The sequence below is a fragment of the Sus scrofa genome, chromosome 9 (genome assembly GCF_054392235.1).
Source record: "Sus scrofa isolate SSC_HxYL_T2T_F1_AM1 chromosome 9, Sscrofa_HxYL_maternal_Yorkshire_Landrace_v2.0, whole genome shotgun sequence".
In the NCBI taxonomy this organism is placed as follows: Eukaryota; Metazoa; Chordata; class Mammalia; order Artiodactyla; family Suidae; genus Sus; species Sus scrofa.
The window spans coordinates 133,191,943-133,212,500 of NC_139391.1; the positions used below are offsets into that span (position 1 = coordinate 133,191,943).

Below are 20,558 nucleotides of genomic sequence, written 5' to 3' on the forward strand. Positions count from 1 at the left end.
GTGGGGGTGGTGGCTTGGATTAAAGTGATGAGTGTGCACAAATTCAAGACACATTCAGGATGTAAGTCAATATGACTAGGTGATAGGTGTGTATGGCGTTGAAGGAGAGAAAAGGACAGCAAAGATGACTTGCTCAAACAAATGGATGGTGATGCCATTTGCAAAAACAGGTGACACCTAAAGAGGGCCAGGTCTGAGCAGGGGAAGATAGAGTTATGTTGCAGTGCCTTTGAGAAGTGGAGATAGCCAATCAGAGTCAGCTAGATGACTATGGAGCTCAGAGAGAAATCCAAGTCTGAAAGGGCAAAAGAAAAAAGAATAAAGTCCAGGAATTGAGCTTTTGGTGAATGTACAGAAGTTCTTTGAGAAAGAATGACATAAAAAACCTAGTTGTGAATTGAGACAAGCATATCACAGTAAACATACTTTATAATGCTAATCCGAAGAAAATAACAAATGGTTTTTTGTGAATATTAGAAATGGTAAATGCTGGCACTTAAAAGCTGGGCTTAGTGAACCAATAATGTGTCAGACAAAAGAGCAGAGTCAAAAGTCCTGGTCAGGGGAACTAATCCTGTGTTTTAGGAAGGCAAAGTCAAGATCTGAGTGGGGAAGGATCATGTGTGAGACAGAAGCTGCCTAAACCTTTGTGGCGGGACCGGATCAGGGAAGCACACGGAGCTTACGAAGTTTTCCCTCTATTAAGAAAACCACATTGTTACTCCCAAACGTTCTACCCAAGGAACCATGCTGCTTCCATGCCCTCTCAGAACCAACACCTAAGCATGTACAAGACCAGCAAGATTCTTTGAAAAAAAGGACATTTAAGTAAACGCATGCTGAAGCAAAAATCATATATTAATTTTAATGGAATTATGAGTATTCAAATAGACTTTTACTTTATACAAAGCACATTTACTCACACTTTGATAAGGAACGCAAACCACAAATAAGTTATGATTTTACTAGAACAGCAAACACTTTTTTTTTTTTTAAAAAAAAGGAAAACAAATAAGTGGATCTAGGCCTCCAGTTCTTAGGCATAAATAGCTTTCTCAAGTCTTCAGAATGCCTATAACTTTTTTTTTTCCTGGTGTTCCATGTAGTTTTTCTTTGTTTGAACTTCTGGCCTTCTGAATCAAAGAATTCTACAGATGTTCTACACACGTGATGAGGTTGGATTTAGTGCTTCTTATATGACACATGTTCCTTAGAATTTGAGAATGAAACTAAGCCCTACACTCTGCTCTCATTTTTTTTTAAAGGCCAAAACACAAATTATTCAAATCTTGCTTAACTTTTTAAAATTAAAAAAAAATTTTTTTTTTTTTTTGCCTGTATCGCAAGAGTGAAGTAAGATTGGAAACGCAAAGTCTGTGTGACATGAACTATGGCAGCAAAGTCCATAGACTGATGTAATAAATTACAAGAATGCCCCAAATAATCACTTACACCTTGACTAGTTTCAAGGCGGATCGAGAGCCTCGTCGAGAATCCATGTTTCAGATTCCAGATCAGGGAGTTCCTGATCCTTTCTAGGTTTGGTTTTTTTTGTTGTTTTTTTTTTTTCCTCAAATATCTTTCAGGACAAAATGACTCATTCTTAAACTGGTCCATTGAAAAAAAAAACTCATAGATGATGCCAAAATCTTTATCAGTGTTCTTGCCACAGAAGTAAACAAAATATTGAAACTTGAAAAAACGTAAGTGATAATAATGTGCAGAGGCTTCCTTAAATTTTCTCTAATCCTAAGGATCATGTTGGGGACCTGTTTTAGGTCCAGTTTTAGGATATTTACAGAACATCAAAGTGCTTGGGAATGAATAAATACATGTATGTAAGATACTGACAAGGTATGCAGTCCAAATATGTGGGGTATGAGATTCTAGAGGATGAGTTGCAAAAATCTTCTTTAGGCTTCAAAACTTCCAGGATGTTTGACTCTTTTCTTACAAAACATTCAGGCACCTGTGTTCAGCATTCCAATTACTTTAGTGTCAAGACAAGGTCTAACAATGATAAAATAAGATATTGATAGAATTTAATAGAAACAATCTTGAATTTAGATGCTACTTAAAATATCATATTTCAAAAGTGAAATTTCAGGATTTTTACTTTGGATTAACAGCCAACAAGTGGAACATGTGCACATATTTGACAAGGGTAGTAATACTGTATTGAAAATATTTCTTCAATATTGTGAACAAAGGTGCCTCAAAAACTCAGCATGAAAAGTGACATCCTGGAGTTCTGCATGGCCAGAATCAGATCTAAATCCTCAGCAGCAAGCAGGAGACTCAGAAAATGCTGACTTTAATTACAAACTTTATTTGTCAATACAATTCACAGTTTATACATGGTGCATTCCACCATACGAACTTTCAGAATAGTTATTGAAGAAATGGGTGTAGCTTTCCTTCTAAAAGAGCCTGACTTTCTAAAATTTTGGTTAGAATTTTTAAAGTTTATAAAAGTACCTTCAACAAGTTAACTGAATATTTACATTTCTAGCTTAAATTTAAAATTTGGAAAATAAGCATCTATTAATTTTTTTTTAAGATCCTGGGTTTATTTTTTTAAGACCCTTATCTGAATGCCATTTATTCAGATACCCCCCACCCCCTAAGAGTAAAAGTAATTTTTGCAATTATCCTTAGGGAAATCCTTTTCTTTCTGCATTTAAAAAATTATATTTACAATGTACAGTAGATCTGTGTATGAAAATAAAAGAAAGAGTAGCAATCTACTAGGTGCCTTTACTGAATTTCTTCTGAATCTTGAAAACATTGCAGGATATAAAATTAAACAAACAAAAAAAGATCATTGGCCTTTTCTATCTTTAAAAAAAAAACTCTCAAGATTTAAATTGTGCTATAATAGCTTTTCTCTAATGTCAGAGATGAATTATGCCTGCAATCTGCATTTTTCCATGTGCAAAATCACAGTGATCCCAATTTCAGCTTCTGCTCTCACACTCAGTCACAACTCCCGAGGTGCACCCACAGAAGGCTAGGATTGTGTCCAACTATGTCACCTCCCCTCATCTGGCAAAAATTACTCAAGGAAAAAGAATCACATAAGCCTTTCATACATCAAAAAGCAAATAGAGGCTGGCAGTATAACGTTTATTAGCAAATGCGTGTAACACACTGTTTGGCTATCTTTTCATCATATTGGCAATTCATACCAATTGTCTAAATTCACCTTCAATAATATCCATTTTAACAGTTTTCTTCTATCAGATCATTTATATATATTTTTTCTTCTCCCACCTTTAAAAGATGTATAGTTATTAATAAATGATAAATTCCAAATCTGCCAGGATAAAAGGATTGTTGAGCAGCCAATTTTACTGGCTTGTAATGATTATACTGTATATTTGTACCATTGGTATTGGAGTCAGTTAAATATACTCAGAGGGGCCATCTTTGCACCTCATTTCTCTGCAGTGCCTTTAACACTAGGGTTTCTGAGTGTTGCTTCAATGTCCATCTAATTTGGCATTTATTCCTTCTCCAGGCATCATCACTTTAGTCATTTTACATATTGTTTCCAGCATGGTATGGTGTTCAAATGGGAGCTCTGGGGTAAAGGACTGCGGAGTTGAGCCTAGGGGTGGGGCAGGGAAGGAGAAACCACACATTAGCTAGAGAGGTTCTATTTCTTTGTGAGATAAGGCACTGACAGAAAATTTCTTAGGTAAAAGGCTGCATAAGAATTTCTTGCCATTTACAAAGAGAAATGTTGTCATCCATAAACGGTCCATATCTAGGCTCAGTAAGGTAGACCCTGAAAAGTTAAGGACTGATCCCTCAAAGCTACATTATTACCAGAGACAATTAGAATTCATTCTGAGGCCTTATGGCACATTAGGAAAAGGGGGAAGAAAACAGTCTGGGCGCAAAAAGGCATGAGACATTGCTTGTTTCATTCCACTCATCAAAGAAAGTGGACCATTCAACAAGCATCATCAAAAAGATAGTGCTGGCTCAGAATTCCAGATTCTCTTGATGGTAGATGACCATGATGGGTGTGTCTATTTTTTTTTTTTTCCCCTTTGGAGCTCATGCACAATTTAAAAAAATGCTACCAGCAACAGTCATAAAGAGCATATAGAAGTCCTCACCTATGCCTATGCCTAAGGCTTTTCAAAGAGAGGGCTATTTAATGTTCTCAATAACAGCAATTTCCTCGCCTGCACAGTGTGGCGTCAATCCGTTCAAATAGATACTTTCAGTTTTCAGTAAAGGAGGCAAGACATCCCTCTCGGTGGCTAAGTGGTTCACTGACAGGGTCCTCCTACAAGGAGTCAGCTCCTGGTTGTGGTTTCCAGCCAGTTCTGCGGAGAGCTTCCGCTTAATGGAGGTGGCCCGCTGGAACTTGTCATAAATCTCCACGCTCAGCCGCCTCCTGGTTTCCTTGAATTCGGCCGTGACGTTGGCTGTCCACTCAGCAGCATGGGCTCTGAACTCTCCCACCTGGAACATGCACGCAGAGAAGAGACAGAGAGACACCAACAGGACAGTCAATGTTCTGTGTGCTTTATCTTCTGATCATTTTATTGGGGGCTTTTAAAAAGAAGACTGTAGCCTTTTATAATATTAGAGGTCTGAGAATTGAGGTAATTAGGCACGTTGGGAAGAACAAGATTCCATTTTATATAGATATGACTCTAAAAATGAATCTATGAACTTAAACTCTATTAGACCACATTTATTAGAGGTACTAGATGTACTTGCTTTTGAAGATGAATACTGTCATTGAAACTTCTGATGCTATAAAAAGGCAATCTTAAATTTAAAAAAAAACTCCTGAGGTTTTTTTTCCCTGTAATTGTTAGAAGTATTTGAATGCAGAAAAGGCAATAAGAGGAGAAGCAGCAAGACAGAGTAAAAGAGTCGGGAATGTGAACCAGGTGACCTGGTTGGTTGAATAGCAGCAATGCTCTTTGCTCAGGATGTAAACACAGATTTCAGAGACCAGAACTGGTGTGTGCAAGAACTTTGAATCCAACCCCATACTGGTCATTAGGAATCCTCTATTTACTAAATAAGCAATAAAACGTTTTGTCTCTCCTTCCAGGGAAAGCAAAGAGACAGGGACAGGCAAGTTTAGTGTGAGGCCCGTTTGGAGAAGGATTAAGTCCAAGAAATGGTTTCTCGGCGACTGGTTGTGGACTTAGTGACGTTCACCTGTCTGAGCTGCCATTTCCCCAGCTGTACAACAGGCGTCTTCACCGTACACATCTAACAGGATGGCTGGGCTAAGGTACTTTCCCAATTGCAAGAGCCTAGGTGGTCATCATGGCGGACTTTGCTGGAAGGTTAAAGTAAAAATATTGTCCAGTCCCAAGCATGTGCTTAATGTTTTCTCTGACCTCTTTAAAATTGGAATTTAAATTGCTGATTACATTTTGCACACATAATCAAATTTTGCATGCTGTTTAAGTGATACTAAATCAACCCATTCTTTTTTTTTTTTTTTTTTTTTTTTTGCCTTTTCTAGGGCCGCTCCCACGACATATGGAGGTTCCCAGGCTAGGGGTCGAATCGGAGCTGTAGCTGCCGGCCTACACCAGAGCCACAGCAATGGGGGGTCTGAGCTGCATCTGCAACCTACACCACAGCTCATGGCAACACTGGATCATTAACCCACTGAGCAAGGGCAGGGATCGAACCCGCAACCTCATGGTTCCCAGTCAGATTCGTTAACCACTGAGCCACGATGGGAACTCCGAACCCATTCTTTATTACAGTTATACAAACCATTAAATTACAGCTGCTTAGTCTTCAGATAAATTCAAACAGAAGGCTCAATTTACCTTTATCCTCATTATTTTTTTATATATTTATTTTTTATTACTCAAATGAATATCACATCTATAGTTGTATAACGATCATAACAATCCAATTTCACAGGATTTCCATCCCATAACCCAAGCACATCTCCCCACCCCCCAAACTGTCTCCTCTGGAGACTATAAGTTTTTCAATGTGAGTCAGTATCTGTTCTGCAAAGAAGTTCAGTCTGTACTTTTTTCAGATGCTGCATGTCAGTGAAAGCATTTGATGTTGGTGTCTCATTGTATGGCTGACTTCACTTAGCATGATAGTTTCTAGGTCCATCCATGTTGCTAAAAATGCTGGTATTTTGTTCATTTTAATGGCTGAGTAATATTCCATTGTGTATATGTACCACATCTTCTTGATCCACTATCCTCATTATTTTTAAAGGTTAATTTTTAAAGGTTTAGTTGTTCTTAAGAGTGGTGTCAGTGGTGTCCTGGTATCACATCCTAATATAGAGAGACAGGATATTTTAAGCTTTCCAAGATGATTCCAACCGTCAGGGTTTTGGGGTTTTGTTTTTTTTTTCCTATTTTAATTTTTTAAAATATCTACACTAGATGTGACGTTTTACTACATGTGGTAGTATCTGATTACTTAATGTCTTCATAGTGACAATTATCAGGAAAATAGGAAAATGGAGGATGAAAATGTAGACAGGGGGCAACATTTGTAACAGGGCAATATTATTTTTGCAGTAAAGATTTAGAAGACAGAAAAATAATGGAGGCCAAGTATTCTCTTTGAGGGCTTTGGAATTGTATTTCTTCATGTCAGAGAGGCTCCAAGAAGTAGGGCAGAGTGGATACGCCTGGACTAGAGTGTTCACTTTTGCTGGGTATGGTGTCATTACCAGGGTTAATGACTCTGACCACTGGAAAAATACAGACATAGAGATCTCTCACTTATTTCTGGTAAATTTTGAGGTTTAAAAATAATCACTGAAAGATTTGATCAGAGCTTTTCCTATACCAAGTATAGAAGCAAGCACCTCTGTATGTTCAGTTATAAAACTGAGAACATTGAATGAACACTCTATTTTCCTATTTTTTCTGTGTATTATTCTCATCTCTTTTATAAAAAGAGAAACTCAGTGGATTTTATTACATTAATAGTTGTACAATGATCATCCCAACCAAATTTTATAGCATTTCCATCCCAAACCCCCAGCCCACTCCTCCACCCAGCAACCTGTCTCCTTTGGAAACCACAAGTTTTTCAAAGTCTGTGAGTACCTGTTCTGCAAAGAAGTTTATCATACCCTTTTTTTAGATTCCACATACAAGTGATAGCATATGAAGTCTCACTGTATAACTTCACTTAGTATGATAATTTCCAGAGCCATCCATGTTGCTGCAAATGCCATTACTTCATTCCTTCTTATGGCTGAGTAATATTCCATTGTGTATATGTACATGTCTTCTTTATCCAGTCCTCTGTTGATGGACATTTGGGTTGCTTCCATGTTTTAGCTATTGTATAAAGTTCTGCAGAAAACACTGGAGTACATGTTTCTTTTCTAGCCATGGTTTTCTCTGGATAGATGGCCAGGAGTGGGATTGATGGATCATATGGTAATTTTTTTTTTAGTTTGAGGAATCACCATACTGTTTTCCACAGTGGTTGTACCAATGTACATTCCCACCAACAGTGTAAGAGGGTTTCCTTTTCTCCAGACCCTCTCCAGCATTTATTGTTTGTAAACATGTGATGATGGTCATTCCGGCTTGTGTAAGGTGGTACGTCATAGTAGTTTTGATTTGGATTTCTCTAATAATTAATGATGTTGAATGCCTAATTTTTTTTTTTTTTTTGGCCATCTGTATGTCTTCTTTGGAGAACTGTCTATTTAGACATTCTGCCCATTTTTTGATGGGGTTGTATTTTTGGTATTGAGCTTCAGGAAGTGTTTATATATTTTGGAGACTAATCCCTTCTCAGTTGCTTCATTTGCAAATATTATCTCCCATTCTTTTTTTCATTTTGTTTAGGATTTCCATTGCTGTGCAAAAACATTTAAGTTTAATTAGGTCTCATTTGTTTATTTTTGTTTTTATTGTCATTACTCTGGGGGGTGGATCTGAGAAGATACTACTGTGGTTTAAGTCAGAGGGTGTTCAGCCTATGTTTTCCTCTAAGAGTTTTACAATATCCAGTCTTATATTTAGGTCTTTAATCATTTCAGTTTATTTTTGTGTATGGTGTTAGGAAATGTTCTAATTCATTCTTTTACATGTAGCTGTCCAGTTCTACCAGCACCACTTATTGAAGGGACTGTCTTTTCTCCATTGTATATTCTTGCCTCTTTTGTCATAGATTACTTGACTGTAGGTGCGTGGGCTTAATTCTGGGCTTTCTATCCTGTCCCCCTGATATATATTTATGTTTTTGTGCCAATACCATATGGTTCTGATGACTGTACCTTTGTACTATAGTCTGAAGTCAAGAAGTGTGACTATTCCAGCTCTGCTTTTTTTTTTTTTTTTTTTTTTTTTTTTTCTTCGGGATGGTTTGGCTATTTTGGGTCTTTTGTACTTCCAAACAAGCACTGAAATATTTTGTTCTAGTTCTGTGAAAAATGTCCTTGGTAATTTTATAGGGATTGCACAGAATCTGTAGATTGCCTTGGGCAGTATAGTCATTTGGACAATACTGATTCTTCCAATCTAAGAACATGGTATGTCTTTCCATCTGTTTATGTGTCATCTTTTGATTTCTTTCCTCGGCATCTTCGTTTTCAGAGTACAGGTCTTTTGTCCCTTTAGGTAGGTTTATTCCTAGGTATTTTATTCTTTTTGGTGCAGTGACACATGGGATTGTACCCCTAATTTCTCTTTCTGATCTTTCATTGTTGGTACATAAAAATGCAATCAATTTCTGTGTATTAATTTTATATAGCCTGAAACTTTACCAAATTCATTGACGAACTCTCTAACAGTTTTCTGGTAGCATCTTCAGGATTTATGAGGGACAGTATCGTGTCACAGTGAGAGTTTTACTAGTTTCACTTCTTCCTTCCCCATTTGGATTCCTTTTATGTCTTTTTCTTCGCTGATCGCCATGGCTAGGACTTCCAAAACTATGTTGAATAGCAGTGGCAAGAAAGGACATCCTTGTCTTATACCTGATCTTAGGGGGAATTCCTTCAGCTTTCCACCCTTGTGAATGATGTGGGTTCTGTGGGTTTGTCATATATGGCCTTCACTGTGTTGAGGTAGGGTCCCTCTGTGCCCACTTTCTGGAGGAATGGGTGTTAGATTTTGTCAAAGGCTTTTTCTGCATCTATTGAGAGATCACATGGTTTATATTCTTCAGTTTGTTAATGTGGTGCATCACACTGATTGATTTGTGGATATTGAAAAAATCCTTGAATCTCTGGGATAAATCCCACTTGATCATGGTGTATGATCCTTTTAATGCATTGCTGGATTCAGTTTGCTAGTATTTTGCATCTATGTTCATCAGTGATATTGGCCTGTAGTTTTCCTTTCTTAGGTACATGGTATCTTTGTCTTGGTTTGCTATTGGGGTGATGGTGGCCTCATAGGATGAGTTTGGGAGTGTTCTCCCTCTGCAATTTATTGGAATAGTTTCAGAAGGATAGGTGTTAGCTCTTCCCTAAATGTTTGATAGAATTCACCTGTGAAGCCATCTGGTCCTGGACTTTTGTTTGTTGGAAGGTTTTGAGTCAGTTTCAATTTCAGTACTTGGGGGATTGGTCCATTTGTCTTTGCTATTTCATCTTGGTTTAGTCTTGGAAGATTGTACTTTTCTAAGAATTTGTCCATTTCTTCTAGGTTTGTCCATTTTATTGGCATATAGTTGCTTGTAGTAGTCTCTTATGACCCTTTGTACTTCTGTAATGTCCATTGTAACTTCTCCTTTTTCATTTCTAACTTTATTGATTTGAGTCCTCTCTTCTTGTGATGAGGGTGTAATGAGTCAGGCTAAGAGTTTATCAATTCTGTTAAACTTTCTGTTAAATCAGTTTGTTAAATCTTTTCAAAGAACCAACTTTTAGTTTCTTTGATTTTTTTTTCCCCCTATGGTTTTCTTCGTTTCTATTTCATTTATTTCTGCTCTGATCTTTATGATTTCTATCCTTCTACTAACATTAGATCTTGTCTGTTACTCTCTATCTATTTGCTTGAGGCGTAAAGTTAGGTTGTTTTATTTGAGCTTGTCCTTGTTTCCTGAGGTAGGCTTGTGTTGCTATAAGCTTTGCTCTTAGAACTGCTTTTGCTGCATCCCATATGTTTTGGATTGTTGGGTCTTTGTTGTCATTTGCTTCTAGGTATTTTTTAATTTCCTCTTTGATTTCTTCAGTGATCGACTGGGTGTTTAGTAGCATGTTGCTTAGTTGCCACCTGTTTCTGTTTTTTGCAGTTTTTTTCTTGTTGATTTCCAGTCATATAGCATTGTGGTTGGAAAAGATGCTTGATATGATAGCAAATTTCTTAAATTCACCGAGGCTTGTTTTGTGGCCATGAATGTGATCCATTCTATAGTATGTTCCATGCGCACTTGAGAAAAACATGTATTCTGCTGCTTATGGATGGAATATTCTATAAGGATATTCTATAAATATCTATTAGGTCCACCTGGTATAATGCATCATTTAAGGCCTGTGTTTCCTTGTTTTTCTGTGTGGATGATCTGTCCATTGCTGTAAGTGGGGTGTTAAAAGTCTCCCACTATTATTTTGTTGTTGTCAATTTCCCCTTTTAAGGCTGTTAGCAGTTGCCATATATATTGAGGTGATCCTATGTTGGGAGTATATATATTTACAACTGTTATATCTGCTTCTTGGATTGATCCTTTGGTCATTATATAATGTCATGCTTGGTCATTATAATGTCATGCTTTGTCTCTTATAAATATTCTTTACTTTAAGGTCTATTTTGTCTGATATGAATATTGCTACTCCAGCTTTCTTTTGATTTGTTTGCTTGGAATATCTTATTCCATCCTCTCACTTTCAGTTTATATGTGTCCCTAGAACTAAAGTGGGTCTCTTGAAGACAGCATATATATGGGTCTGGTTTTTATATCTATTCAGCCAGTCTATGTCTTTTGGTTGGAGCAGTTAGTCCATTTACATTTAAGGTAATTATTGATATGCATGTTCTTACTGCCATTTTATTAGCTGTTTTGGATTTGTTTTTGTTGGTCTTTTTTCTTCCCTTCTTTTTCTCTTCTCTTGTGATTTGATGACTATCAGTAGTGTTGTATTTGGATAGGTTTTTCTTATTTGTGTATCTATTGTAGATTTTTGGTTTGCAGTTACCATGAAGTTTTGATAGAGGAATCTACAGATATACAAGATTGTTTTAAGTTGTTGATCTCTTAATTGCAAATGCATCTCCAGTGTCCTACATTTGTACCCTCCTCTTCCACAGTTTCTGATTTGGTAGCATATTTGTGTCTGGATGATTTCCTACCTTAACTGTATGTATGCCTTTACAGGTGATCCCTGTCATTTGTAATATTTTTGTTTCTAGTTGTGCCTTTTCTTTGCCACCTAGAGAAGTTACTTTAGTATTTGCTGTAAAGGTGGTTTAGTGGTGATGAATTCTGTTAGTTTTTGCTTGTCTGTAAAGCTTCTGATTTTGCCTTCAAATCTGAATGAGAGCCTTGCTGGGTAGAGTATTCCTGGTTGGAGGTTTCTTCCTTTCATCACTTTATCATGGCATTCCCTTCTGGGCTGAAGAGTTTCTACTGAAAAATCTGCCAATAACCTTATTTGGGTCCCCTTGTATGTTATTTACTTTCCCTAACTGCTATGATATTTTCTTTAATTTTGGTCAGTTTGATTAATGTGTCTCACGGTGTTCTTCCTTGGGTTTATTTTATATGGCACTTGTTGTGCTTCCTGGATTTGAGTGAGTGGTTCCTTTCCCATGTTAGGGATGTTTTCAGCTATTAGGTCTTCAAATATTTTATTTGCACTTTCTCTCTCTCTCTCCTCCTTCTGAAAATCTATAATATGGATGTTGGTGCATTTAACATAGTCCCAGAGTTCTCTTAGACGGTTTTCATTCTTTTTAATCTTTTTCTCTTTTTCTGTTCCACATCAGTGATTTTCACTAGTCTGTCCTCCACCTCACTTTTTCTTTCTTCTGCCTCCTGTATTCTGCTATTGGCTGCTTTTAAGGAATTTTTTTTTTATTTCAGCTACTGTATTTTGCATCTCTGCTAGCTTAATTCATAAGTCTTGTATTACTTTGCTCAAAGTTTCTTATAATTTATCAATCTTTGCCACCAGTTTATTTCCAAGATTTGAATCATCTTGACGATTGTCAGTCTTTTTCATAGAGATTGGTAATCTCCAGATCTCTAAGCTTCTCTTCTGGGTTTTTTTTTTTTTTCTTTGCTCCCTTATCTGAGTAATAATTCTCTGCCTTTTCATTATGTATAGATTTTCGGTGTGATCTCCTTTTTGCAACCAATAGAGTTGTAGCCTCTCTTGCTTTTGATGTCTGCCCCCTGCCCCCTTTCTGGCTGAAGTTGGTACGCAGGCCTCCTGTAGGCTTTCTGATACAAGGGACTGGTGCCCGCCCACTGGTGGATAGAGCTGATTCTTTTCCCTTTGGTGGGTGGGGCTTTGTCTCTAGGTGAGATTAGTGGCTGTACGCCTGGGGCGGGGGTGGTCTTGAGGCAGCCTGTTGGCTGATGGATGGGACTGTGTTCCCACCCAGTTTGTGTTTGGCCTGGGGCTTCTCAGACCTGATGGCTGATAGAAAATTTTTGCAAAATTCCCACCTCTAGAGGAGTTCACACTGATATCACTGATATTATTCCTGAGGCCTTTGCCTCCAATGTCCTTTTTTTTTTTTTTGAACCAATAATTTCACTTCTAGAAATATATCTGAAATCAAGTAAAAGGTAGGCAAAATCTTTAGCTATAGAGAAGAGGAGCAAAGAAAAGAGGGGAAAAAAATAGGAAGGAAGAAAGAGGGGAAGGGAGGATGTAGGTAAAGGATACCAAAGCAGATAAACTTTCAGTTTTATGATGGCTTTGATTTTTTTTTTTTCACTTCCATGCTACTACCATGTTTTATTTCACCTACCTTACTCAGTATATGGAATTTTATGTTTGTTCCCTCTCACAGTTCTCATTTCATGAACAACACAATTTATCATTAAGTAAATGACAGGAAATAAATGTTTCTTTTCAGATGAAGTACTTTAGAGCTGACCATCCTAGCTGCTGAAGTATATAGACCTAATTGTTTTCAAAATTTATATTCATCTATGTCCTTGTCTCTATTTGTAAGATTTTTATTTTTTCTATTACAATTGATTTATAATGTTCTGTCAATTTCTGCTGTACAGCAAACTGAACCAGTCACACACATATGTAACACATTCTTTATCTCAAATTATTTTCCATCATGTTTCATCACAAGTGACTAGATATAGTTTGCTGTGCTATGCAGCAGATCTCCCTGCTTATCCATTCTAAATGCAATAGTTTGCATCTACTAACCCCAAACTCCCAATCCATCCCACTCCCTCCCTCTTGGCAACCACAAATCTGTTCTCTAAGTCCATGAGTTTGTTTCTTTTCTTAGATAGGTTCAAGTTTAGATTCTACATATAAGTGATATATTGTATTTGTCATTCTCTTTCTGATGTACATCACTTAGTATGAGAGTCTCTAGGTCCATCCATGTTGCTGCAAGTGGCATTATTTTGTTCTTTTTTATGGCTTAGTAGTATTCCATTGTGTATATATACCACATCTTCCTAATCCATCTGTCAGTGGACATTTAGGTTGTTTCCATGTCTTGGCTATTGTGAATAGTGCTGCAATGAACATAGGGGTGCATGTGTTTTTTTCAATAAAAGTTTTGTGTGGATATATGCCCAGCAGTGGGATTGCTGGATCCTATGGTAGTTCTATATTTAGTTTCCTGAGGTACCTCCATACTGTTTTCCATAGAGGTTGTACCAATTTATATTCCCATCAATAGTGTAGGAGGGCACACTTTTCTCCACACCCTCTCCAGCATTTGTTATTTGTGGACTTATTAATGATGGCCATTCTGATAGGTATGAGGTGGTATCTCACTGTAGTTTTGATTTGCATTTCTCTAATAGTGATTTTGAACATCTTTTCATGTGCCTGTTATCCATCTGTATATCTTCTTTGAAGAAATGTCTATTCAGGTCTTTTGCCAATTTTTAAATTAGGTTTTCTTTTTTTTTTTTTTTTTCCTGTTGAGTTGTAAAGTTGTTGGTGTGTTTTAGCAATTAAGCCCTTGTCAGTTGCATCATTTGAAACTATTTTCTCACATCTGTAGGACATCTTTTTTTTTTTTTTTTGTATGGTTTCCTTTGCTATAAAGTCTGTAAGTTTGATTAGGTCCCATTGGTTTATTTTTGTTTTTATTTCTATTGCCTTGGGAGACTGACCTAAGACAACATTTGTATGGTTGAAGAATGTTTTGTCTATGTACTCTTCTAGGAGTTTGATGGTGTCTTGTCTTAAGTCCTCAAGCCATTTTAGGTTTTATTTTTGTGCACAGTATGAGAGTGTGTTCTAGTTTCATTGATTTACATGTAGTTGTCCGATTTTGCCAGCACCATTTGCTGAAAAGACTGTCTTTTTCCCATTTTATGTTCTTGCCTCCTTTGTTGAAGATTAATTGGCCATAGTTGTCTGGGTTTATATAGTGGTTCTCTACTCTGTTCTATTAGTCTGTATGTCTCCATTGAAACCAATACCACACTGTCTTCATTACTATATCTTGTAAACTGTCTGAGGTCTGGGAATTATCCCTCCTGCTTGGCTTTTGTTCCTAAAATTGCTTTGGCAATTCTGGGTCTTTCGTGGTTCCATATAGGTTGCTGGATTGTTTGTTCTGTGAAAAATATGATGAGTAATTTGATAGGGATTATACTGAATCTGTAGATTGCTTTGGGTAGTATGGCCATTTTTACTATATTAATTCTTCTACAGGAGCATGGAATATCTTTCCATTTCTTTGAATCCTCTTTAATTTCCTTGATTAATGTATTAGAGTTCTCAGCATATGAGTTTTTCACCTCCTTAATCAGGTTTATGCCTAGGTATTTACCTTTTGGGGGTGTGATTTCAAAAGGTATTGTATTTTCATATTCCTTTTCTAATATTTCATTGTTAGTATATAGAAATGCCACTGATTTCAGAATGTTAATCTTGTATCCTGCTACTTGCTGAACTCATCCATGAAGAGTTTTTGTGTAGAATCCTTAGGGTTTTCTATATATAGTATCACGGCCTCTGCAGAGAATTTTACCTCTTTTCTTCCACTTTGGATACATTTTATTTCTTTTGTTTGTCAGATTGCTGTGGCTAGGTCTTCCTCTACCATGTTAAATTAAAGTGGTGAGAGTTGGCTTCCTGGTTTTGTTCCAGATTTTAGCTGGAAGACTTTCAGTTTCTCTCCATTGAGTATTATATTTGCTGTGGGTTTGTTATAAATGGCTTTTTTTTTCCGTCTTTTTGCTATTTGTCTGGGCTGCTCCCGCAGCATATGGTGGTTCCCCGGCTAGGGGTCAAATCGGAGCTGTAGCCACTGGCCTACGCCAGAGCCACAGCAACGCGGGATCCGAGCCGTGTCTGCAACCTACACCACAGCTCACGGCAACACTGGATCATTAACCCACTGAGCAAGGGCAGGGACCGAACCCGCAACCTCATGGTTCCTAGTTGGATTCGTTAACCACTGCGCCACGACGGGAACTCCAGTATGATCTTTTTTATATGTTGTTGGACTCAGCTAAAATATTTTTGAGAATTTTTGCATCTATATTCATCAAATATATTGGCCCCTAGTTTTCTTTTTTCATAGTATCTTTGTCTAGTTTTGGTATTAGGGTGATGGTGGCTTCATAGAATATCTTTGGGAGTGTTCCTTCTTCTTCAACCTTTTGGAACAGTTTAAGAAGGATGGTTATAAGTTCTTCTTTGTATGTTTGGTAGAATTTGGGAGAATTTGGAAGCCATCTGGTCCTGAACTTTTGTTTGCAGGGAGTGTTTTTATTACATACTCAATTTCATTTCTAGTGATCAGTCTGTTCAATTGGTCTATTCTTGATTTAGGCAGGGTGTAAGTCTTCAGAAAGTTGTCATATTTCTTATAGGTTGTCAAATTTGTTGGCATATAATTGTTCTATATGCCATGTTTTATTTATTATTTTTATTTCTGCAGCATCCATTGAGGTTTCTCCTTTTCACTTTTTTTTTTTTTTTTTGAGTTCTTTCCCTCCTCTTCTTGGTGAGTCTGGCCAGAGGTCTATCAATTTTATTTACCCTTTCAAAGAACCAGCTCTTGGTTTTATTGATTTTTTTTCTATTGTTTTTTGAATCTATATTTTTAATTTCCTCTCTGATCTTTATGATTACCTTCCTTCTGCTGTCTTAAGGTTTATTTGTTCTTCTTCTTCTAATTCTTTTAGGTGGTGGGGTAAGTTGTCCATTTGAGATTTTTCTTCTTTTCTCAGGAAGGCATGTATTGCTATGAACTTCCCTCTAAGCACTGCTTTTGTAGCATCCCATAGCTTTTGAATGGTAGTGTTTTCATTATCATTTGTTTTGAGGTATTTAAATATATGTGTGTGTGTGTGTGTGTGTGTGTGTGTGTGTGTGTATCCCCAATACATTGTTTTTCTTACTGTACATCATGGTGACTCAGTTACACATAGATGTATACATTCTTATTTCGCACGTTATCATGCTCCATCATAAGTAACTAGACATAGTTCCCAGTGCTACACAGCAGGATCTCATTGCTAATCCATTCCAAAGGCAATAGTCTTCATCTATTAACCCCAAGTTCCCAATCCATCGTACTCCCTCCCCCTCCCCCTTGGCAACCACAAGTCTATTATCCAAGTCCATGATTTTCTTTTCTGTGAAAAGGTTCATTTGTGCCATATATTAGATTCCAGATGGAAGTGATATCATATGGTATTTGTCTTTCTCTTTCTGACTTACTTCACTCAGTATGAGAATCTGTAGTTCCAGCCATGTTGCTGAAAATGGCATTATTTTGTTCTTTCTATGGTTGAGCAGTATTCCAGTGTGTGTGTGTGTGTGTACACACACCACTTTTCCTAATCCATTATCATCTATCAATGGAAACAACCCAAATGTCCATGTCTTGGCTATTGTGAAAAGTGCTGCTGCAATGAACATGCTGGTGCATGTGTCTTTTTTAAGGAAAGTTGTATCTGGATATATGCACAAGAGTGGGATTCTAGGTTAAATGGTAGTTCTATGTATAGTTTTCTAATGTACCTCCATACTGTTCTCCATAGTGATTGTACCAGCTTACATTCCCACCAACAATGCAGGAGGGTTCCCTTTTTCCACACCCCCTCCATCATTTGTTATTTGTGGACTTATTAATGATGGCCATACTGACTGGTGTGAGGTGGTATCTCATGGTAGGTTTGATTTGCGTTTCTCTAATAATCAGGGACGTTGAACATTTTTTCATGTGCTTGTTGGCCATCTGTATATCTTCCTTGGAGAAATGACTATTCAGGACTTTTGCCCATTTTTCAATTGGGTTGTTGGCTTTTTTGCTGTTGAGTTGTGAAGTTGTTTGTATATTTTAGAGATTAGGCCCTTGTCCGTTGCATCATTCGAAACTATTTTCTCCCATTCTGTAAGTTGTCTTTTTGTTTTCTTTTTGGTTTCCTTTGCTGTGCAAAAGCTTGTCAGTTTGATCAGGTCCCATTGGTTTATTTTTGCTTTTATTTCTGTTACTTTGGGAGACTGACCTGAAAAAACACTTGTAAGGCTGATGTCAGAGAATTTTTGGCCTATGTTCTCTTCCAAGAGTTTGATGGTGTCTTGTCTTATATTTATTTTTGGTGCATGGTGTGACAGTATGTTCTAGTTTCATTGCTTTGCATGCAGCTGTCCAGGTATCCCAGCAATACTTGCTGAAAAGACTGCTTTTTCCCATTTTATGTTCTTGCCTCCTTTATCAAAGATTCATTGACCACAGGTATCTGGGTTTATTTCTGGGTTCTCTCTTCTGTTCCATTGGTCTGTATGTCTGTTTTGGTACCAGTCCCACACTGTCTTGATGACTGTGGCTTTCTAATATTGCTTGAAGTCTGGGAGAGTTATGCCTCCCGCTTGGATTTTGTTCCTCAGAATTGCTTTGACAATTCTGGGTCTTTTGTGGTTCCATATAAATTTTCGGATTGTTTTTTCTAGTTCTGTGAAAAAGGCCATGGGTAATTGGATAGGGATTGCCCTTAATCAGTAGATTGCTTTGGGTAGTATGGCCATTTTTACAAAATTAGTTTAATTACCATTTTGATTACCCTTGATTTGTCCCTTTGGTTGTTCAGTAGCATGTTGTTTAGTCTCTATGTAGTTAGTTTTTTCTCATTTCTTTTCCTATTGTTGATTTTTAGTTTCATGCCATTGTGGTCAGAGAAGATACCTGAAACATTTTCTATACTCTTAAATTTGTTGAAGTTAGTTTTGTATGCTAGCATATAGTCAATCTTTGAGGATGTTCCATGTGCACTTGAGTAGAATGTATATTATGATTTCTTTTTTCTTTTTTGGATGTATTGTCCCAAAAATGTCAATTAAGTCTAAGTTTCCTATTTGGAAAGTTTTCAGCCATAATTCCTTCAAATTTCATATCTTCAATCCACTTTTCTTTCTCTTCTTGAATTTCTATTATGTTTAAATTGGACTGCTTTATATTATCCCATTTATCTCTTATATTGCTTTGATGTTTTTTTAATTGGTTTTCTGTCTGCTGTCCTGATTGTGTGATTTTAATTTTATCTTCCAAGTCACTAATTCATTCCTCTGCATTATCCTTTCTGCTCTTCAGTGACTTGAACCCAGTTTGCATCTCTGCAGATGAATTTTCTAATTTTTCGTGGTTCCTCCTTATATTTTCTAGCTCCTTTTCAAAGGAATCTTCATTACTGTTCATATCCATTCACAATTCCTTCATATTCACTCTTAACTCTGCCAGTATTTTCACTATCTCCTTTTTGAACTTAGTGTCTGTTAGAATGCAGAGGTGAATTTCATCATTTGCTCCTTCAGGTGAATTCACCTGTTCTTTTAACTAGGAATGGTTCCTGAGTGTCTTCATTTTGTTTACATTTTTCTTAATCTGTGAGTTTAGGGAAACCAACTACTGTAGTCTTGGAGGTGTATTATATGTATGAGCATCCCTGGGTAATTGGTGAGTGCTTTATACATCCAAAGTACTGTGCCTACTTCCAGGGAGATGGAGGCAACGGGCATGGCTAGCAGCTAGTTGCCTGGTCGTTGGGACCTTAGTAGCAGCAAGAACCCACAGGAAGGTGAATCATGCTGTCCTAGTGGCAGGGCCCTGGTAAGCAACTCTGATCAGGTGTAGGTGTGCCTGGAGCATTCAGCAGTGGCAGCAGCAGAGCATGAGTGTTCTGCAGGGCAGTGAGATTAACAATGAGTGGTGCTTGGTTGCAGTGCCCTCTTACTTGCCAACCTCTGAGGTGCCTGGTGCCACAGGTGGTGCCTATTCACAGACCGTTAGAGGTGGTGGGCCACTCCCACCTCTGGTATCTGAGATGACTGCTTTGGTTTGCCCTTGCCACCTGTAGACCATGCAAGGGGCACCACATTGCTCTTAGCAACCTGCTGCCCGTAGCGCACCCAAGAGGTACCCAGACACCTGTAACCCGCACAAGAGGTGCCTTGCAACCCACAGCCTGTGCCAGAGGTGCCCCACCCTCTGAGAGTCTGCACATGTGCAGGGAAAGATATTCTTATGGCTGTCCACTGCTCCTCAACTTGCCCTCCCCAACAAGGGCCCCTTGCTTCTTCTGTGGGCCCAGACCTTCTCCCATGTTCCCTTAGCTGTGGTGCTCAGCTCCCCAGCCATGGCAAACTGTCCCTAGCCCCTCACACTGTCTCCACACAGTGAACTCCAGTCCTCTCCCCAGAACTGACCTCTGGAGCCTGAGTCTCAGTGCACAGCCCCCCACCTGTGTATCTTAGTCTGTGGAGTCTGGGGTGGTGATACAGAAGGTGTGTGCAGCTCACTCAGCTTGCCCTTCTCAGCTCAGCTGCTGTACTTTTCCCCATGACTTTGAGGTCCCTCCATCTCAGCTGATCTCCCTGTAGGTTAGGTGGCTTCTCAGGGTGTGAGTTCCATTCCAGGTTCACAGCTCCCTCTCACAAGTGCTAGCCCCATCCTGATTCCTTTTCTTTCTTTCTCTTTTTTTTTTCCATCCAAAAGCAGCAGAATATACATTCTTCTCAAGTGCACATGGAACATACTATAGAATGGATCACATTCTGGGCCACAAATCCTCATTAAATTAAAAAAAATGAAATCATATCAAGTATCTTTTCCAACCGCAATGCTATATGACTGGAAATCAACAAGAAAAAAAGACAAACACATCAAGACTATAAACAATATGCTATTGAACAACCAATTATGGAACAGCCAGTGGATCACTGAAGAAATCAAAGAGGAAATTAAAAAATACCTAGAAGCAAATGACAACAAAGACCCAACAATCCAAAACATATGGGATGCAGCAAAAGCAGTTCTAAGAGCAAGGCTTATAGCAACAGAAGCCTACCTCAGGAAACAAGGACAAGCTCAAATAAAACAACCTAACTTTACGCCTCAAGCAAATAGATAGAGAGTAACAGACAAGATCTAATGTTAGTAGAAGGATAG

The 20,558-nt window shown here is 37.8% G+C and overlaps 1 protein-coding gene across 10 annotated transcripts in view; it reads right to left on the bottom strand.

The window, feature by feature from the left end:
- Nucleotides 1–1,339: 1,339 nt before the first annotated feature.
- The window catches only part of KCNK2 (potassium two pore domain channel subfamily K member 2), a 458,301-nt gene continuing 439,082 nt past the window's right edge, over nucleotides 1,340–20,558 (bottom strand). For 8 of the 10 annotated variants that reach the window (XM_084974435.1, XM_084974437.1, XM_021102126.2 and 5 more), the window contains one exon: nucleotides 2,310–4,479. In XM_084974435.1, coding sequence (XP_084830561.1) covers nucleotides 4,162–4,479 — 318 coding nt within the window. In that variant the 3' untranslated portion in view covers nucleotides 2,310–4,161. 10 annotated transcript variants of the gene reach the window in all.